Source organism: Salarias fasciatus, chromosome 11, assembly GCF_902148845.1.
Source record: "Salarias fasciatus chromosome 11, fSalaFa1.1, whole genome shotgun sequence".
NCBI classification, from domain to species: Eukaryota; Metazoa; Chordata; class Actinopteri; order Blenniiformes; family Blenniidae; genus Salarias; species Salarias fasciatus.
Genome location: NC_043755.1, coordinates 23,490,874 through 23,509,796, shown reverse-complemented (window position 1 = coordinate 23,509,796; position 18,923 = coordinate 23,490,874). Strand labels below are relative to the sequence as shown.

Below are 18,923 nucleotides of genomic sequence, written 5' to 3'. Positions count from 1 at the left end.
TTCAGAGACAAGTGCTGAACAACACATGCTGTGCTGTAAATACAAAACATATAATCCAGCATCGGACAATATAACTAGTTCATGTTAAAAATTTGATTTGTATCAGTAATGTAATTTCAATGTGGTCATAAACGGTGCTCAAATGTCAAGAAGACAAGGATCTGTAAATGAAGTGCGCGGCAGCCCCAGTGATAAACTGGACTGTAAGGAAATGCTTTGAACATAAAGCACCAGCAATAACGAGAAGCTGGCTTTGAAGCGGGTGAAGTACATTCATCATTATAACGGTAATAAAAAGTCATATAAATAAATCACAGTGCTTTTATTTAACTTGACCTGTCATATTCAGAGATCATTGAAGACACCGCTAACCGCACCAAAACAACAAGGTAGCGGCTAGGCTAAGCTAATGCAGTTCAAATGAACGGGAGGCTATGCTACGCTCGCGCGACGCATTAATTTAATAGTTGAAGAGTCATACGGCTCAGTTTGAGACGCTCGGCGGCTCCTGCAGTTTGACATTCGTTATTTAGTTTTAGAACGTTAAGAATCGGTTTAAGTGAGTAAAGATTTAACTCACCTGCATCTGCCTGTCTCTAATGCACCCCTCTCTCTGCTGTCAGCTGCAGCCAGGGTTTATGATTTCTGACCGCATGATGTTATAATGTACAAAAACGTGCAGGAGTAACTTTTATATTATTAGGAAAGAGTGAAAAAAGCAGTTTTCCCTCCTGGCTTACACAACAGCATTCACAGCATCTACATAAGTGTTAATCATGAATGTTTGCTAAACATCAAGCAGCTTTATGACAATATTTTCCAGTGAAAATAAAACAACTTTTCAGGAGTTCATTTACACTACATCGACGCTTGGAGCCACTGACAACAGAACTTTTGAAAAGGCCGCCACTGTGCGCGCACACCACGACCGTAGTTCTTCTACACAGGAGAGTCGATGGACAATAACAACCATGGCGGCCTCCAGAGTGTCATGACTCCTGCTGTTAATGTTTATAGTGTACGGTTGTCTCAGTGCGTGTGCGTTTAGCACCCACTAGAGGCCCAACATGATAATTACGTTATTTCCAGGTTTTTTGACATTTCTGTTTAAACAGACATCATTTTAAAAACAATGCAATGTGAATGAAAATGGACAAATGAGCATTTTACCTTCAAACAGCCTCAATTTTCCCTAACGTAGCGAAACTACACATAAAAGCTTAAAAGCTCATGAAGGAAATGCTTTTTTTTTTTAAAGGTAAAATAGGTTTGTAGCTTCTGAAAGTTTGGTCAACAGTGTGATTGTTAGAGGGAGTTCTCACCCAACACAGACGATCTAACGGACCGTCCCGTTGTTTGAGTTCATCATGAAGCTATAAATTGTAGGCGTTATGAGAGAGAAGTGGCGAGTCCGTCCGTCCGTCCGTCCGTCCCTCGCCGCAGCTACTCGGAGAGCCGGGAAAGTTTGCCAGTTGTTAGCGCCGTCGGTTGATTGAGGCGGCTTTCATGATGCTCCTGCATTGATCTCTTCCACACACAGTTTCTGTGTTCAGTGTGTTTCTCGTGCGCTCTGGGAACAAGAACATCAAACATCTCCTTTTCTCTGCTCTGCCTACAAAGCTGGGATTGACTTTACTTCCAAGTAGTGGAGTTGAAAACAGTCTGGTAATAAGCTGAAATGCTCCATCAAGCTGTGGAGAAGACATACACATGGTGGGGAATCAGAAGCTCTAGACGTACAGCGCCAGCATCCACCTGCTTCACTTGTTTTTGCCGTTTAGAGCTCTGAGATATTCACCAATTAAGCCCACTGGACAAAAATCTGCCAGAGATGGCATTCAGTGTTTTAATCACTTTAATTTAATCACAAGAGGCAAACAATTTACCAGATAACAAATGAGCATTATGAAGCATTTATCAAGTAAGACTGTTAGCGCTGTGAAGCTGCTGGCAATTTACTTTAAATCTGCAGAACGTGCCTGATGATGAGAAGCGGAGGATGTTGTTTTCTTCTTTCATTTCACCACAGTATTTCTAGCAGGTGCCTCCATTGTTGGATAACATTTGTTGTATCTATTGTTATATATGAGCAATAAACTGATTGTACAAAGACGGTTAACAACAGCAACGTCACCTATAGACTGAATGTGACGTTGCAGCCAGACAGTAGTGGAGTGTGTGTGTGTGTGTGTGTGTGTGTGTGTGTGTGTGGGTATTGATTACAGCACCTAACATTCTGTCAATTTACTATAAAGGCTGTAGTGTGTATTTTTTTTATAGTTGAGTCACTGGAATAAGACTTTAGCTTGGTGGTCTGTCTGAATGCCCGTGTTCTCCTATTGTCTATTCGTTTCTGAAAACGTGTGGTTTCATTATAAGAACACTTTCTTCATGGTGTGGGTTCACTCAGTGTCTGCTGAATGTAGGAAATGTCTCCTCGTATGCAGATGACAGTGTAGTAAATGTTACTGAACGTACACTTCGCTACAGAAGCTCCAAACGTTGGATTTTCCATGTCAACATGAGAAAACGCTAAGAAAATTGTCCATTGCTAAAACATTACAGTGAAGCCAAACCCTGTCAGACCCAGACTGAAGCTTATGATTTTAACTTGATTGGCCATGATTGCCTCTCTGATATTGAGCTGTGCATTGTCATCATGTCCGGATCTATAGAGCTCCCTGAAGGCTCAATTAGAAGTTCAGTCAGCTTTCATATCAGCTCAAAGCCCCCACCCCCCCCACTGTGTCCATCTCGCCGGTGTTTATCCTGGAAGCTGACAGATTCTAGCTCAGTGTGGCAGTGGGAGTAGGGATTAGATGAGAAGTGAATAATAAATGAAAACATGACACCTGGAAGTGTTTAAACAGCCTCACCGACGGTGCCTCTGTTCCAGTCCCAGGGTTAGTGCTCCCTGTAGTTTACCACCTCCTCCAGAGCAGCGCCCCCTGGTGGAGCGAACGCTGAACACCTTTTCTGACAGCATCTCGATATCTCAGCTCAGATCTCAGAAACTTGTGAAAGGAAAGAATAAGGCATCGTTTTCTTGGAAATTTTTTTTGCTTTGCACTGTGGCGTGGCCAGATTGGAGCCTCTTGTGGGCCGGTTTTGGCCCATTGCCTTATGTTTGACACCCCAGCTTTAGGTCCTCACCTGACAGTCTTTTCAAACTCCCAAACTGCGGTAAAGGATCCTCGTCAAGCACTTGTAGCTCTTGAAACCTGAAGCCAATCCAGAAGATGATTCACAGCTTGAGCTGCTGTTCTCCAGCGTCGCCTCGATTTAAAAGAACTGTTTTGACGAGCATGTGGTGTTTGTTTTTTTTATTTTCTGTATTTTTTTGACATATTCACTCCATGAATTTACCTCGGGAATACTTAATTGTACTCATGACTGACGGTGTAGTTTCTCCTTGAACCTCTAATTTAAGCGTCTTCCTGCGTCTTCAGATCGTGGGTGACACCGGTCCCCGGTGCTTCACACGCATCCGGCAAAGCATTGATTTATTTTTTTAATGGAGCGCTGCGCCAACACGGTGTTGAGCCCCTGAAGTCCATGCTAATTGGCGGTTGAGATATGCAGGGAACAGTTCGACCGGGTCTGACTTCAAGCATTAGCTAAATAATTGCACCCTGGATAAATCACACCCGAGGCCTGACGCGTCCAGAACAAGCTAATCATGGTCTCCGGTGAACGCACGGCCCTCCCTTTACAGCCTGCTCATTCAAGCTGCCTCCACTTTCATTGTGTCCGTTATCTTTTATCCCTCCAACTTGTTCTCCCCCCACCCCCTCGCTCCGTCAAGTCGGGGCCGGTTAGCCCCGTCACGCTCTCGTTAGCAGCCGCAGCCGCCGCCGCTAACGCCGGGGAAGGCGGAGACGTGTAGGACAGGCTCGGGTCATTACGGAGGGGAAACACGATGAATAATTCAAAGATATGTCGGGCAAGCGGCAACAGAGCAGAGTCCTGGGGGGTGTGGGGGGAGGGGGGTCAGCTGAGCCTAATGGAAGCTGCTGAGGTGGATTACAGCCGGGGTGGTTAATGCTCTCCTGTGTGAACTGCAGGTGAAGTCGGTGAAGACCGGATCCGTCTTCTGGGCCATCGGATGCTGCCTCTCCTACTTCTACATGGTGAGCACACACACACACGCACACACACACGTTGGTTTCAGTTTAACCTTTCTGACGCCATTCATGTAAATAAACTCGGTGTTTACTCAGGATGTTTCTGTACTTTAAGGTAAGTGAAACACTTTTGTGTTTAAAAGAAAACCCAAAAATATTTCAGGATTTTGGCTGATGAGGATGTTTCTATGGAATACCTTCACTGTAGCATCGTCCCATTTACAAACAAAGAAGTCCCCCAGTGTGGAATATTGTGAGAGTGGAGGCTTTTCCAGAGCAGTGGTCCAAGCGGATCGCAGCCTTTATCTCACAGTGTAGTTTAATGATCAGTTGTACATTCAGTAATATTCAGCCATTAGTTCAAAAGGAGAATGAAGAACCACAGGAAGTCCAGTCAAGCGTAGTTCACCAGGCTAATCAACTAGTGGTAGAAATGAAAGACATTGAGGAGAATCAGAGCATTAAAGAAGTACAATTCCTTCTGGTAGCTTCTTTATTTTATCACTCTAATTTAGTTTTTCCTAATATTTTAGACGCAGATGGAAGAAAGCTCCAAAGTAGGAACACATAGAGGAATGTGGGTGATTTTTATGGTCAGGCGCTGAAGGGAAGGTTTTCCTGGCACACAGTCTGGTTTGAACCCCACAGCCTACCTGAGTATGGATTCCACGTCCATCCCTTCCTGAGCGCAGCGGGCCGTGTCCTGATGGAGACGAACACGCCAGATCACAAAGATCAAACGGCTCCAGCAGGAGGCGGCGTTTCCTTCCTGACAGGGACTCCTTCATTGTTATGGATCCAGATCTGAGGGTCCTACGAGCAAGGCGTAGCAAAACTCTTTTAATGTGAAAAACTCTCATAAACAAGGCCGAAGACCTCAGGTCAGCTGGCGTTGTAGTTTTGGTCACGCCGCCTCGCTGCACAGAACCTCATCCTCTTCCTCCCTGCAGCCATTTATGCTCAATTAGCTGGAACAGTGTGAACTGTCAGCGGTGAGGACTGAAAAGACGTTGCTGTTGCTGTTTTCCTTCTTGGCCCGTGGCCCACTGAACACGAGCGTGACGTGTTTTTAGGCTGTGATCTCCAGAATCGCTGGTTCTCATCGTTTCCTCTCCATCAATCACTTCACTCCAGAAAGTAAAAAGAGGATGTCTTGCAAAGTGGAGCTGCTCTGTATTATTTCACCTTGTAATTACAGTTTACTGAAGTTCACTCTGGGTAACGCTGGCTCCAGTTTTCCGGCAGTTTCCAGCTCCGGGCGACACAAGACGGAACAAGACCTCCTCTCACCGCCTTTCATACAGACACTTTTACAGAGACGCTACGTGACGAGATAACAATGAGTTATTGATCACACCTGCTGGAGGTTTCACTGATCCTGCTTTTCAGCCTCCGCAGGACGATCGCATGCGCTTGTCTTTGAGTCCTCGCAGAGCCAGGATGTAATCTGACTGTCTTAATGTGGATCTCTTAATGATTTCCCGGCTCTCAGGTGGGCTGTACCCCCCCTCCTCCCATCGCAGCCCGTCTCATTACCGAAGCGTGTGTTTTCAATAAGAAAGAAAACACAGCCACCGGTTCAGAAACCGGCCCGCTGGGATTTGGAGCCCGGTTCTCAAATCGAATATCTGCTGCAGGTCCAGCAGCGATCAGACGCCGCTCATTACCAGGGAAGGCTGGCCAGCCGCAGAACATGAGACGCTTTCTGCATTTGATGTTTTGACAGTAAAAAAGAAGAAAGTGTACTTTATTAATCCCCCCGGGGAAATTCTTCCGCTGCATTTAGCTCTTCCTGCTGATGATTAACCTCCGCTGCTCGTGCTGCTGCAGTCCGGCACCCGGGGGCGTTATGGGGGTTATTAATGCCTTAATGCCGCCGTGTTCTGCTGCAGATCGGCATGACCCAGGGGGAAATGAAGAGCGTGAGTCTGAGGACCCGTTTACACGCCAACAGTTAAAAGTGAAAATAAACTGCTTTGGAGTTTTTGTTTTTGAGAAGTTTGACATTTATTTGTCAACAGTTTGAAAATGATGTCCATGACGGACGGAAATTAGCTTTGTGCTAATTCCAGCGTGTTTCCAGCAGCCATGTGAAGTCATGAGAGAGTCAGGCCAGTTTTAAGGATGTTTGATTGAGAGAAGAAAGCGTGTTAGTTTGTCCACGGCTTGTGGTGTGAGTTGGGACGAGGCTGTGGAAGCTGAAGCCAGTTTCAGTGGGACGCTGCAGACTGAATCTGTTTCCTGATTCCAGTCAGTCACTGGGAGGAGCTGCTGCTGTGGCCTCTCCTCTCCACTGCGCTGTCAGCATCCCCCTTTCTACAAATCAGCCTCCTAATCCATCAGAATGACGGACAGCCCGGAGATTTTTTCATTATTTCTTCAAAAAACCAGCAATCGTGGGAAATATAGTGTCAACACAACCTTTGCCCGTCCGCCAGCTTCCAATCTGGATCTGAATGTTGCCGCTGCGCTTTGGTTCGACCCCGCTGGAAACCGAGTCTGCAGGCTGATCAAAGTTAGCGCTGATCATTTACAGCGCCGAAGTGAAGCATGCTGGTGCTTCCAGCCGGAGCGGCTTGGTGCTCAGCTCTGGGTTGGAGCCTGACATGAAGTTTTAAAACCGAAACCTTATTATTAAAAAAAAAATCTCGGATTGAAAACTATTTTTTGTGACCTCTACACTGCTTCCTACCCGGTCGCCACTGGGCAGAGGTGGTATATAAAATAAAACGAGTTTAAGTCACGTCAGTACCTCAGTACCAGACAACATGTCTGTTCACCTGGTTTCTTAACTCCTCTCAAGAAGCCTGGCCGGTAATCTGTGGGTCATGAGACAGCCGATCTCCTCTTGCCTGTGGGTGTGTGAACATGTGTGTAACAGTTGCAGGACTCTGTAGGGGGGCGATCAGCACGGTGTGTGTCTCACTGAGTTTGTGGTTTTTGCAGGTTTCTGCTTGGGGGGGCTACGTGTTCATCATCAACCTCATCCCTCTGCACGTGTTCGTACTGCTGCTCATGCAGCGCTTCAGCCGGAGGGTCTACATAGGTGAGAAACACACACACACACACACACACACACACACACACACACACACACACACTCTTCATTCACACAGGCTTTGATACGCAGATGACACAGCGGTTTACAGCCGTTTGCTCTGACTTTCATGGCTGAGTGTGGAATGCTAAACGGGAGCAGAATTCGCGTCCAGATGCCTCGTGGCTCCTCGCTCTTCTTCCTGCATCCCAGATATGATCAAAACTGTTTGTGGCGATTAACCCCGTCCATTAGCGGCCGATCGGTTTACCCATGATCCCCCAGAGAGAGGCAGGAGGGCTCCGTGATATGGAGGAAGTAGAGGCAGGACGGGGAGGGGTGGGGGGGGTGGGGGGATGAAAGCCGTCTTCCCTTCAAAGCACTCGCCTCGCTGCGCTCTCTGAACTCGCCTGGCTGATCATATTCATGTCCTGACCCCGGCTCGCTGCTCCCCGCTAATGCCACATCACCGGGCCGTTGTTCCACATCCAAATCAATCGCCCAGACATGCTGCAGCGGCTCGTAATCCTGGGGGGGGGAGGGGGAGGGGGAGAGGGGGCGGCGTGGAAGAGAGGAAGAAGCAGAAGAGATGGACGCATCTGGTGAAGCAGCCGAGTGTGGAATCAAAGAGAGGCGGTGCTGCGAGGCGGCTGGTGGGCGCCGCTCCCTCCAGCTGGATTATTGGCAACATGAATAATTGAGCGCGGGGCTTCCTCCCTGGGCGGCGTCCTCCGGCGGGCGCGCCCCTCCGGCTCCCCCTCGGTAATGGAGTCAGTTCAGAGAGGTAATAGCTGCTCACCTCCGGGCCTACCTGGCTCCTCGCTCCCTAAAGCAGAACCAGTCTAATCAAATCCACTTCAAGTTTCATTATCGGCCCGGCGTCCTCCGTGGCCGAGCTGGGACCTTGATAGATGGACCCCCCCCCCCCCCCCCCCCCCCCCCCCTCCCCCCCCCCTCCCCGGCTCGGCCCGGGGCAGCCAGCAGGTACCGTGTTCCGCCTGCTGGAACGCCTTAATAGAACCACGCCACACACACTCAGCTCGGCTCAGTTTAAGATCCAGACCTCTGCGTGTCACATACAGCCGAAACATGCTGTTCAAGAAGAACAGAAAGAATTCCTGTTGTTGGAATCCACATCATAAGTCACATAACATCACTTTTTGGTGCACCAGTGTGTAAAAATGTTGAGGGAAAACTGGCCATGTAACAACATGCCTTCAGACGGCTGGTTCTGTTTGGAACTGGACATTTTAACGTCTTTTAAAATGGACTAAATCACACATTTCACCGTTTCTGATGGGAACATTCAGTGAGCTCTGCGGTCCTCTCACAGCATGCTATTTATTTATTTGTTGCTCTGACTTTCTGGGCCGTGCTCGCCGAGAACAGGACATGTAGGAGAGCCAAACACTGGGGTTTGTGCTATGATTAGAAATTCCACAAAAATAACATCTTCCTCAATTATTAACAGCTGTCTCTATTCCATATTCCTGCATCCCTTTCACCGCTCATCTCTTCATACACAGAGGGCTTTAAGATGGAATCCATTCACCTGACCGGGCTCTACAATCCAATCTGCTCGTCCCTGAGCTGGTGGAAAGGGGGAAAGTTGAGACGCTCCGTTTGCAAACTGGCTTTTTGCCTCCGTGGTTAATCTGTCACCTGAAGAAGCTCAATACCTTTTGATCAACACTTTTCCATGATCTCCTGGTTGAGATGGCGCTTTTCATGGAAATAAAAGTTAAACACCACCAAACGTTCACCCAGCGGCCTTTTGTGAAAGTTTGGTGCCTGGTCGTCATGGAGACGAGGATGTTGGGAGCAGAAGATGCCACTCCGTAGGAATACATGAGATGGTTTACAAATACATTTGACTGATCAGTTGTCCACTGAATAATAGTCCCATTTACCCATTTTCACACTCACACACACACACACACACACACACACACACACACACACACACACACACACACACACACACACACACACACACACACACACACACACAGAGGGAACTCTGCTGGAGGTTTTCCCCGCCTGGTCCTCGGAGCGGCCGCTGTGTCGACGCTCACTCGTCTCGTCTGCAGGTTCCCTCACGTTTTCTCAGGATCCTTGTACCGTCGTCTCTCCGAGCCTCCGTCACAGAAGTTATTAAAACAAGCACAGGCTCAACTCCCCGGATCCCCGCGGTGCGGTCCGGCGAGGATTCCATCCTTACAGATGAGCTTGGCGGACCTGCCGGCTTTTATTGCAGGATTACGAGCAAATTATCGTCATCCGTTCGTTAAGCGGCCAACAGTAAATTAGTGGAATTTTGTGGTTTAATGCGTCAGAAGTCAGACGGCGGTGCTTCAGATCTGATGATGGACTGTAAATTTGAAACCTCTGCTGAGAAGAAGTGCTGACCTGCTTTTTACTTCTTCCTCCAAACTCAAACTGGCTTCCAGAAGCGACGAGCTGTCGCTCATTACGCCACAGTTACAGCGTGGAGACGGAGTCCATCAGACCCATTTAGAATGAGTCTGGTGTGAAGTGTGGACTTCTCTCCCGCAGCTCGTCTGGAAGCTGAAGCCCGCTGTTGGTTTCTTCTCCGGGCGCTCCCTTGAATGGGTTCTCAGGTTTTGCTGGCGTGTTCACAGGAAGCCGCCGACTCCCAGCTGTGTGAATGATTCAGACCCGCTCCTCCACTGTCAGTCATGATTTGGACTCGAGAAGAGCTTTGTTCTCGCGGACCACGTCAAGGACTCTGAGATTATGTGAATCGCTGCTGGAATCGCAAAGTTGAAGCTAATTTAACAGACAGTTGGTGATTTTTCCTATCATTGGATTTGCTCCACCTCTGTTGTGCCTCTGTGAAGGCTCAGGAAATCAAACCAGAGGTGTGACTGTCCATTTCTAAGCATGATTCATCTCGCACACACTCACACACACACCCCAGGTGGGCTCCTGCTGCCGTCCTGAAGGGCCGTCGCAGTGCAGACAAACATTAAACTTACCTCATGAATGCTAAGGAGCTCAACACTGATGCTGAAGCCACCAGACGAACGCTGGAGCGTCCTCCAGGGTGGAAAACATCCAGCAGTGCTGCACATCAGGAGACAGATACTAAAAACCACACTAACCTGCTGAACCCGCCGTGTTCTTCCTCCTGCAGCCTACAGCACCTTCTACATTATCGGCCTGGTCCTGTCCATGCAGATTCCCTTCGTGGGCTTCCAGCCAATCAGGACGAGCGAGCACATGGCGGCAGCAGGTCAGAGTTCCGGATACCTTCATGATTTCTATCTTCTCTCCTCTCAGTCTCTTGACATGGATCAGAGTTTCCTCCTGCTGTTCCTCCACGACAGGGTCACTGAACATGTGAATGTGATTACCCGGAAGCTGCATCCTCACTGCTTGATGCTGCCTCCGCCCTGCAGGTGTGTTCGTGCTGCTGCAGGTCTACGCCTTCCTGCAGTACCTGAAGGACCGGCTGACCCGGCAGGAGTTCCAGACCCTGTTCTTCCTGGGCGTGTCTCTGGCGGCCGGGGTGGTCTTCCTCTCCGTCATCTACCTGACGTACACAGGTGAGCAGCGAGAGGAGCTGTCGGCTGGACGGAGGGGGGAGCGCCGTCCTGTCGGCCGCCGCGTTGCCCCTCTGAGTAATGGACGCCGAGAAGAGATCGACGCGGAAACGACTGAACAAAGGTTGTAGCAGTGGCACTTTCCGTGATGGAGCCTCGGCGCTGTCAGACGGCGAGCCGCCATCGGCCATAAAATCAAAGCCAACCGGCAGGTCAGCCCCATAAAGAAGAGCCGGCAGCAGGCGCCAGGCTCTCCATCACTCCGCCCCGACACGCCGCCAAGAAATATCCCTCCACTTATTGGTGAAGCTGTCGGCGTTCGCCTCGCGGCAGAGCTACGCCACATTTCAGTCAGGAGGCCCGACCGCGCCGACGTCAGCCGACATAACAGAAACACCTGTCGAACTGATGGAGTCAGCTGGAGGGAATCAGGGAGGCGGGTACAGAGCTGTGTGTCAGGTTTGTCCTCCCCCTTTGGCCACTAGGTGGCACTGTGACTCTACACGCAGGTGAAACAGGAAGTCGAACCAAACTAAGTTTAATCAGATTGTTCTGTTTTCCTGTTTGATCTCTCTTGAAGCGTTTCTTAGCTGCAGCTCGGTGAAGCGTCTCAACCAGTCTCTAAACCAGCTGCTCCTCAAACCAGGCCTGAGCAGGTCACCTTGAAGTCAAAGTGTGACCTTTGAACCTTTCATCAAATCAACCACAGGAAAATGTTTTGCTGTTATTTTTATAATGTACAGAAACTCATTTATACATTTTCTCTTTTTTTTCTAGTCTTATAAAGATAAAATGTTTTATTTTACTATTGTTGTCTGAGACTCATGAGAAATAACAGATATTAGGGATGCAGTATTTAAGTATGAGAATTGACCTTCAGCTGCTTGCCAGTACCGAGTGCCGATATGGGGATTTATTATATTCTATTACCTTAATTCGTACTTCATTCGTAAACACTGTGAATTGGTGTGAACCACCTCCAGCAGAGCAGCCTGAGGTTCAGGGTCTTGCTCAAGGACACTTCGATTTGTGGACAGGGGGATGAGGAATTGATTGAGTGGCAACCAACCAGCCGAGCCACAGTCAAATATATGACATACAACCTGAAGTCAGGATTTAATAATAATGATTCAGTGTAATAATGAGGGAAGTTTAGATCTCTTGAGGTTGTTGGTGTTCACTGTGCCAGACGGTTTCCTGCTGACTGTTATCGGACTCTGTGTTATTGTACATGAATGAATGTTTTGTCGCAGCCGGTTTCATGCTAACAACATGTTTTTCCCCGCGTCCTGCCAGTTCGACTCGCTCCGTTATAACAAACAGCTAGATTACAGAGATGTAATGGATTGTGCTTCTGCTTGTTGGAGCCGATGGAGATCAGCTGTGCGCTAACGGCCTGAGGCTCACACACCGCCGGGTTATTTACCCCCGTGACGAGTGTGTGTGAGCAAATTGAACCTTCAGCGCGAGGCCATTGAGATGCTAAATGTAGTGCGGTGCTTGATGGTGATGATAATAAACCACACACACACACACACACACACACACACACACACACACACACACACACACACACACTAGCTGTGTGTGAATGGCCCACCTGCTGGCTCTCTAACGGCTCTGATTAGGCCTTGTCTTCTCATTTATCACCGCATCCCAGCATATTACTGCGTAATTGTCTGATCAATACATGCCGCAGGAGCCATGCGAAGCAATTACAGCTGCCAGCGAGGCGTGGCGGGGGACGCACGCCGCCGCCGTGGCGGCCGGTCTGACTGGAGCTGTGCTTTGTGTTTCTCCTCCTCCAGGCTACATCGCTCCGTGGAGCGGACGCTTCTACTCGCTGTGGGACACGGGGTGAGTGCCGGCCGCCGCCTCCGGAGGAGACGGAGGACCCTCGCTGGGTTTCTGTCTGTTCGCGGGACAGCGGCGCTCAAAACGCAGCTTTTCCCAAATGCTGCGACGGCAGCGATTCCAGAGCTGAAGTGCTTCATTCAGCAAGTTTTCATTCCACCTTCAACTTTTAATTCATTCAGCTTCCTTCTGACTCGGAGCTCGTGTTAAATAAAATATCAAAGATTATCCGCGGCGCTTTGGGGTGAAAGTTCCTCGCAGGTTACATAAAAAGTGTTTGGTTTTTCCAGCCGGCGCGCCAGATCCGACAGGAAACATCAAACGGAGAACAAGGAGCAAATCTTATCCTGAGCTCAGGAAGTGTACTGATTCTCTTTACGGTCTTCGTCCGGCGGTTCGGCGCCGCTGACGCCTCTGCCTCCCTCTCCTCTGCAGCTACGCCAAGATCCACATCCCCATCATCGCCTCGGTGTCCGAGCACCAGCCCACCACCTGGGTGTCCTTCTTCTTCGACCTTCACATCCTGGTCTGCACCTTCCCAGCAGGCCTCTGGTTCTGCATCAAGAACATCAACGACGAGCGGGTCTTCGGTAAGGAGGCGGCCAATGCTGCAGTCAGATGGAATGCAGCCGCAATCGAGACGTTTTTAGAGAAACAGGTCGTTTATGTGTTTACCTATAAAGACTTTTTGTTTTTCTTAACAGCCACAATGATTTAAAAAGCTTGACCGTCTCCAGTTTGCGGTTCTCGGTTTCCTGGCTCTGCATTAGGATTCTGCCGTGTGTTCGATGCCACTCGGCTGTCGGTGTGTGTTTACTGAGAGCTTCTGCTGCTAACAGGGAGAAACGGGGGCTGTTTGTTTTTAGATGGGCTTTTTCTGATTTGATTGTTGGAGTGTCGCTGCGATTCTCCGGCGCTTCGGCGATCTGGTTTGTGCAGCTCGTGTCAAGCGATCAGCCGCCATCCATATTCATGTGTTTTTGCCTCAGAGATGTTTCTCTTTCTTCCCTCTGATATCAGTAACACTTCAGCGTGTGAAGCAGCCCGGCTCCTGACGGCTTCTGTCCTGGCAGCTTTTTCCAGCTCCAAGAATTTCATTGTTTCACACAAAGGAGAACTGGAGGATCCTGAAAGCGCTCCTTCCTTTTCTCAGTGTCCTGCTCCTTCTCTTTGTCCTTTAGAAGGGACGTGCCACTCACTGATCCCTCAAACTGAAATGTAGTCCGCCTGGAGAAAGGCGGACTAACCCTAACCCTCCACTGATCAGCCAAGTAGACTGACTGGAGACTCCACAGGTCAGCCTTGTGTTCACTCGGGACCAGATTCAGTTCCGACCAAACGGATTTTATGTGCTAGGACAGGATTTCCACAGGTCAGCCACACTGTTTCTGTTGCAGTCTGCTTGACTGATGGAGTCTCCATTGGGCAGCTCCCTTATGAAGGATTTAAACTCGCCATTGGTCAGCCAGACACATGCTGGCACCGACGGAACAAAGTCCCACGTAGAACTGATTAGTGCGTGACAGCTGGTCAGCTGAATGAATGCTACGTGAGTGACCGTAGTCGCCAGCGCTCAGCAAGTCGCTGCTGCATGGCTCACCAGTGGAGGAACCTCTGGTCGGCCTAATGAAAGCTTCCTGACTGTTCGATGTAATGACTGGACGGCTGAATGAACTGAGACTTCAGACTGTTCTGTTGAATGACTGAGTGATGGTACCACTGGGTGGCCGAGTGCGTACCGGTACATCCCCCCGTCCTCTTCAGCTGTTAGCTGTTAGCATTGTTTCATCAAATTTCTCTCTTTCTGCCTAATTTGACCTAAATGAGTCTGTCTGGAGGTGAACCAGACTTGTTTCTGGATGAGGCCTTCAGAGCAGAGCCGTCTGATCTCTCTTGGTTTGAAAACACCGTGCACTAAGCCAGCGTTCCACATTCTGGTTGCCCTTCTCTTCCTGCAGGATAACTTTCTTTTCTGACCTGCTGCAGTGTACTTGATACTGCAGGAGGGATGAAACAGACGAACAGCAGCCTTAATGTGTTCGGACAGCAGTGGATGAACTAAATGGTTTCACATCAGCAGCTCATTAAGCTCCGATGACGGCGTCCTGGTGACCTCTGACCCCTGCCCCCTCTCTGCAGTGGCCCTGTACGCCATCAGCGCAGTGTACTTCGCGGGCGTCATGGTGCGCCTGATGCTGACGCTGACGCCGGTGGTGTGCATGCTGTCCGCCGTGGCCTTCTCCAGCGTCTTCGAGCACTACCTGGGCGACGACCTGAAGAGGCAGAGCCCGCCCGCCGAGGACAGCAGCGACGAGGACGACAGGAAGAACGCCGGCAACCTCTACGACAAGGTCTGCAGATTAACGCTGTATCGGTGTGAAGAGGTCATTTCTAGAAGGTCTCAAAGCTCAGAAGGCTTGAGAAAGAAATATGACGGTGTCCATTCGTCTCAACCGTCATAAGAAATGAGACCGGTTGGGTTTAGTTGCAGTTTGGCTAACCTTTTGAAACCCCGCCCCCTGCCCCCACCAGGCCGGGAAGGTCAGGAAACACGTGTCGGAGCAGGAGAAGGCCGAGGAGGGCCTGGGCCCCAACATCAAGTCCATCGTCACCATGCTGATGCTCATGCTGCTCATGATGTTCGCCGTGCACTGCACCTGGGTCACCAGCAACGCCTACTCCAGCCCCAGCGTGGTGCTGGCCTCCTACAACCACGACGGGTAAGTCTCCAGTCTCAGTGACATGATGGGACAGTTTTGAATTTACGCGTCAGGAAAGTCTCGTCCTGAATATCGTCGTAGCCTCACTGAACTCCTTTTCGGTCTTCTCCAAATTAATTAACAAGACGGGCGATAGGCGAATAAACAGAAAACTGATTTTTCCCAGCATGATTCCCCTTGACTTCCTCAAAATCTCTATAAAAGTGTTTCCTGTGGCTGTGCCTCCTCTTCCTCCTCCTCCTCCTCCTCCTCCTCAGCTCCAGGAACATCCTGGATGACTTCCGGGAGGCGTACTACTGGCTGAGGCAGAACACGGACGAGCACGCCCGCGTCATGTCGTGGTGGGACTACGGCTACCAGATCGCCGGGATGGCCAACCGGACCACGCTGGTGGACAACAACACCTGGAACAACAGCCACATCGCGCTGGTACCAGTCCCGCCGCCGCCGGTTTCAGCACATTCATGCATTCATTCATTCATTCACGTCATTCCACATCCGACTCTCCGATCATGAATCCGTCATTCAGGACTATCACGACCTTTGACCTTAAAGTGTGTCACTCTCGTGGATCAGGCTTCACATGTTAAACTCTCGGTTGTCATGGAAACGGAGACCCTCTGTTGGGACGCATCCTCCTTTTCCCTCTGGTTTCCACGGCAACCAGGCACCGTGTCTAAACTCATATTTACTGATAATAATAGAAATTCTGCTGCTGGTGTTTCAGAAGAACTCTGAGATTTAAAAAACAAAACCGTGTGTGTGTGCGTGCGTGCGTGCGTGCGTGTGTGTGTGTGTGTGTGTGTGTGTGTGTGTGTCTCTCTCTCTCTCTCTCTCTCTCTCTCTCTCTCTGCAGGTGGGCAAAGCCATGTCGTCCAATGAGACGGCGGCGTACGAGATCATGCGGTCTCTGGACGTGGACTACGTCCTCATCATCTTCGGGGGGGTCATCGGCTACTCCGGGGACGACATCAACAAGTTCCTGTGGATGGTGCGCATCGCGGAGGGCGAGCACCCCAGGGACATCAGGGTGAGACGCCGTCCTCCTCGCGCCTCCCGGCTGGAACCCGCTGGAACCCGCTCTGATTGGCTGTGATGTTCTGCGGTTGCAGGAAAGCGACTACTTCACCCCGCAGGGAGAGTTCCGGGTGGACAAGGCCGGATCCCCCACCCTGCTCAACTGCCTTATGTACAAGATGTCTTACTACCGCTTCGGAGAGATGCAGGTTCGGTTCCGCTCTGCCGCAGCGCCGTCCCACCAGACACCCGACCCACTGCCTCACTGTGTGTGTGCGCGTTTGTGTGTGTGTGTGTGTGTGTGTGTGACATGCTCAGCTGGACTTCCGGACGCCGCCCGGCTTCGACCGGACGCGGAATGCGGAGATCGGGAACAAGGACATCCGGCTGAAGCACCTGGAGGAGGCGTTCACCTCGGAGCACTGGCTGGTCCGCATCTACAAGGTCAAGAAGCTGGACAACCGGGACCGGCTGGAGCACAGGCTGCGCAGCACCGACGCCGCCAGGCAGAAGTACACCTCCAAAAAGGTTGGTTAGCATCGGCGGCTAGCTAGCTAGCTGCTCTCGGGGCTCTGTGGTCCAGTTCCGGTTCCGGTTCGAGTTCCGCTCTCACACGGACTGTTTCCCCGCAGACCGCCAAGAGGAAGCGCGGATACGTCAAGAACAAGCTGTCACTGAAAAAAGGCAAGAAACTGACCAAGAAATCTTTATAGGAAGACCCCCCCACAAACACCGAGACCCCCCTCCCCTCCCCCACCCCCCCTCCCCCGGTGAGGGGAGACTGTGGACTGGAGGGAGCTTCAAACCTTACACAATGAAATCCACCAATCAGAGATGAATGAAGAACAGCGGAGGGTCTGTGGACCCGCCGGGTCCTCGGCCCCCCCTCACCCCTCAGAGCCCACCGGGGAGGGGGGGTCCGGGAGGCTCTGCTACCATGGCGGGTTGGAACCCGAGGAACTGTGACTTTGACCTGCTTTTCTTTTGTACTTGAAGGTGTTTTGTTTTTTTGTTTTTTTTTCTTCTTGGGGGCGGGGTCTTTTCATTGGGGGGGTTCAGGTTTAGGTCCACACAGGAAACAGCCACTCAGACCCGACTCTCCTCCTCCTCCTCCTACGTCCTGCTTCCCCCCGCTGCCCCCATGCTTCGCTCACACTGGGGGCTTCATGTCCCACGATGCACCGGTTTCCATGGTTACCAGCGGCAACAACACGGCCGTCGCAGCGTCTCGGAAAAAGGCTCAGATCTGGGGTTTTGTGAGATTTTCAGAATAAAGACGAGATTTAGTGAATAACAGAACTACGTTCTAAATCCTCCTCCTTTTTTTTAAACATTGAAGCAGAATTCCTGTTTTTTTTCTCAATTTTTATAAATTGTACGTTTACATCATCTTGACCTCTTTCTCAGCGTTTTGGTTTTATCGTTGGTTCTTTGAGTGTTTTTAGGGCTTTATTCACGATACTTTGTCTTTAATCTCAAAGTGTGACCTGTGATCATCCAGCTGGACGAGCTAGCTAATGCTAACAGAGCGCTAGCGCCAGTGGGAGTGTAATACCGCACCTGTCCACAGGGGGGCAGCTGAGCGGGAGAGAACTCACTGCACCACCTGCTGGCTTGGAGCGGGATTGCAGTCAGTGAATGTAGCCGGAATGATGACACTGATCCCTCCCAACACACACACACACACACACACACACACACACACAGCGTCCGCCTCGCTCAGCCCCGCTTCTCTAATCTCCAGGCCAAACGTTGGCTCCGCCTCTTTCTTTTTCCTGTGTGGAGACGTGAGAACCGCCGATCTGACGGGCGGAGCGTCGGCGTCGGCCTTAAACAGAGAACCGTTTCCAGCTGTATTTATTTGACGTGATGCAGGATTTTATGGGGTTGGGTTTTTTTTCTTTCGGTTTTGTTTTCCAAGTCAAAGGTTCTTCCATCAATTGTAATGATCTGGATGCAGGTGTGAGGATAAAACTTGCCTTTTTGAATAAAGAGGTTGAGATAAAGCGGCTGTTCGTCTCGTCTCTGGTTTCCCTCTGAGGTCTGATCAGCCGGATCCTCTTCAGTCCACCTGGAAGAGTGAAACACGTGACTTCTGGGTTTTGGGACTCTGATCCGGATCGAGGGACTGCTCTGGACTTCTTACTTTGGATCAAGCTGAATGTTTTTCTAGATCTGGATCGGTGATCTTGATCAGACTCTCATTCATTCTCAATGTTCTCACTTTTCTGAACTCTTTCAATTCGTTAAAACCAGCTGGACTACATTCAGGTGTTTGACTTTTATCTTTTTCGGGGCTTGCTGGAGTACAGAGTTCATCTTTGTGTATTTTTTCAGACCTGGTTCTAGTTTAGACTGTCACGTGGGCTGTTGGACTTCAGGAAGTGTTGACATCTCTTCTCCTTTAGTAATTTCTACTCATTGTTAAAAAAAGATCCGGTGACGCCTTTGGCTCCTCTCTGGACTGATGTTTGGCTCCTAAAGTCTTTCATAACATTCTGGAGCCACGGATTCTGTGTTTTTCCCATCATTGGACTGATGTGAACCTGAGGAACATTATGAATCCTTCCTTTCAGAAAGTGAACATTTTTACTGAAGTCTTAAC

The 18,923-nt window shown here is 50.0% G+C and overlaps 1 protein-coding gene across 1 annotated transcript in view; it reads left to right on the top strand.

Annotated features, from left to right (window-relative positions):
• stt3b (STT3 oligosaccharyltransferase complex catalytic subunit B) overlaps positions 1-18,324 on the top strand; it is a 53,341-nt gene extending 35,017 nt beyond the window's left edge. The window contains exons 4-16 of the mRNA XM_030102791.1: positions 4,065-4,130; positions 7,071-7,170; positions 10,319-10,417; positions 10,584-10,730; positions 12,536-12,584; positions 13,017-13,171; positions 14,721-14,932; positions 15,114-15,301; positions 15,559-15,730; positions 16,158-16,331; positions 16,414-16,527; positions 16,637-16,846; positions 16,951-18,324. Coding sequence (XP_029958651.1) covers positions 4,065-4,130; positions 7,071-7,170; positions 10,319-10,417; positions 10,584-10,730; positions 12,536-12,584; positions 13,017-13,171; positions 14,721-14,932; positions 15,114-15,301; positions 15,559-15,730; positions 16,158-16,331; positions 16,414-16,527; positions 16,637-16,846; positions 16,951-17,031 — 1,767 coding nt within the window. The 3' untranslated portion in view covers positions 17,032-18,324. The remainder of the gene's footprint in view (positions 1-4,064; positions 4,131-7,070; positions 7,171-10,318; positions 10,418-10,583; positions 10,731-12,535; positions 12,585-13,016; positions 13,172-14,720; positions 14,933-15,113; positions 15,302-15,558; positions 15,731-16,157; positions 16,332-16,413; positions 16,528-16,636; positions 16,847-16,950) is intronic.
• Positions 18,325-18,923: the final 599 nt, after the last annotated feature.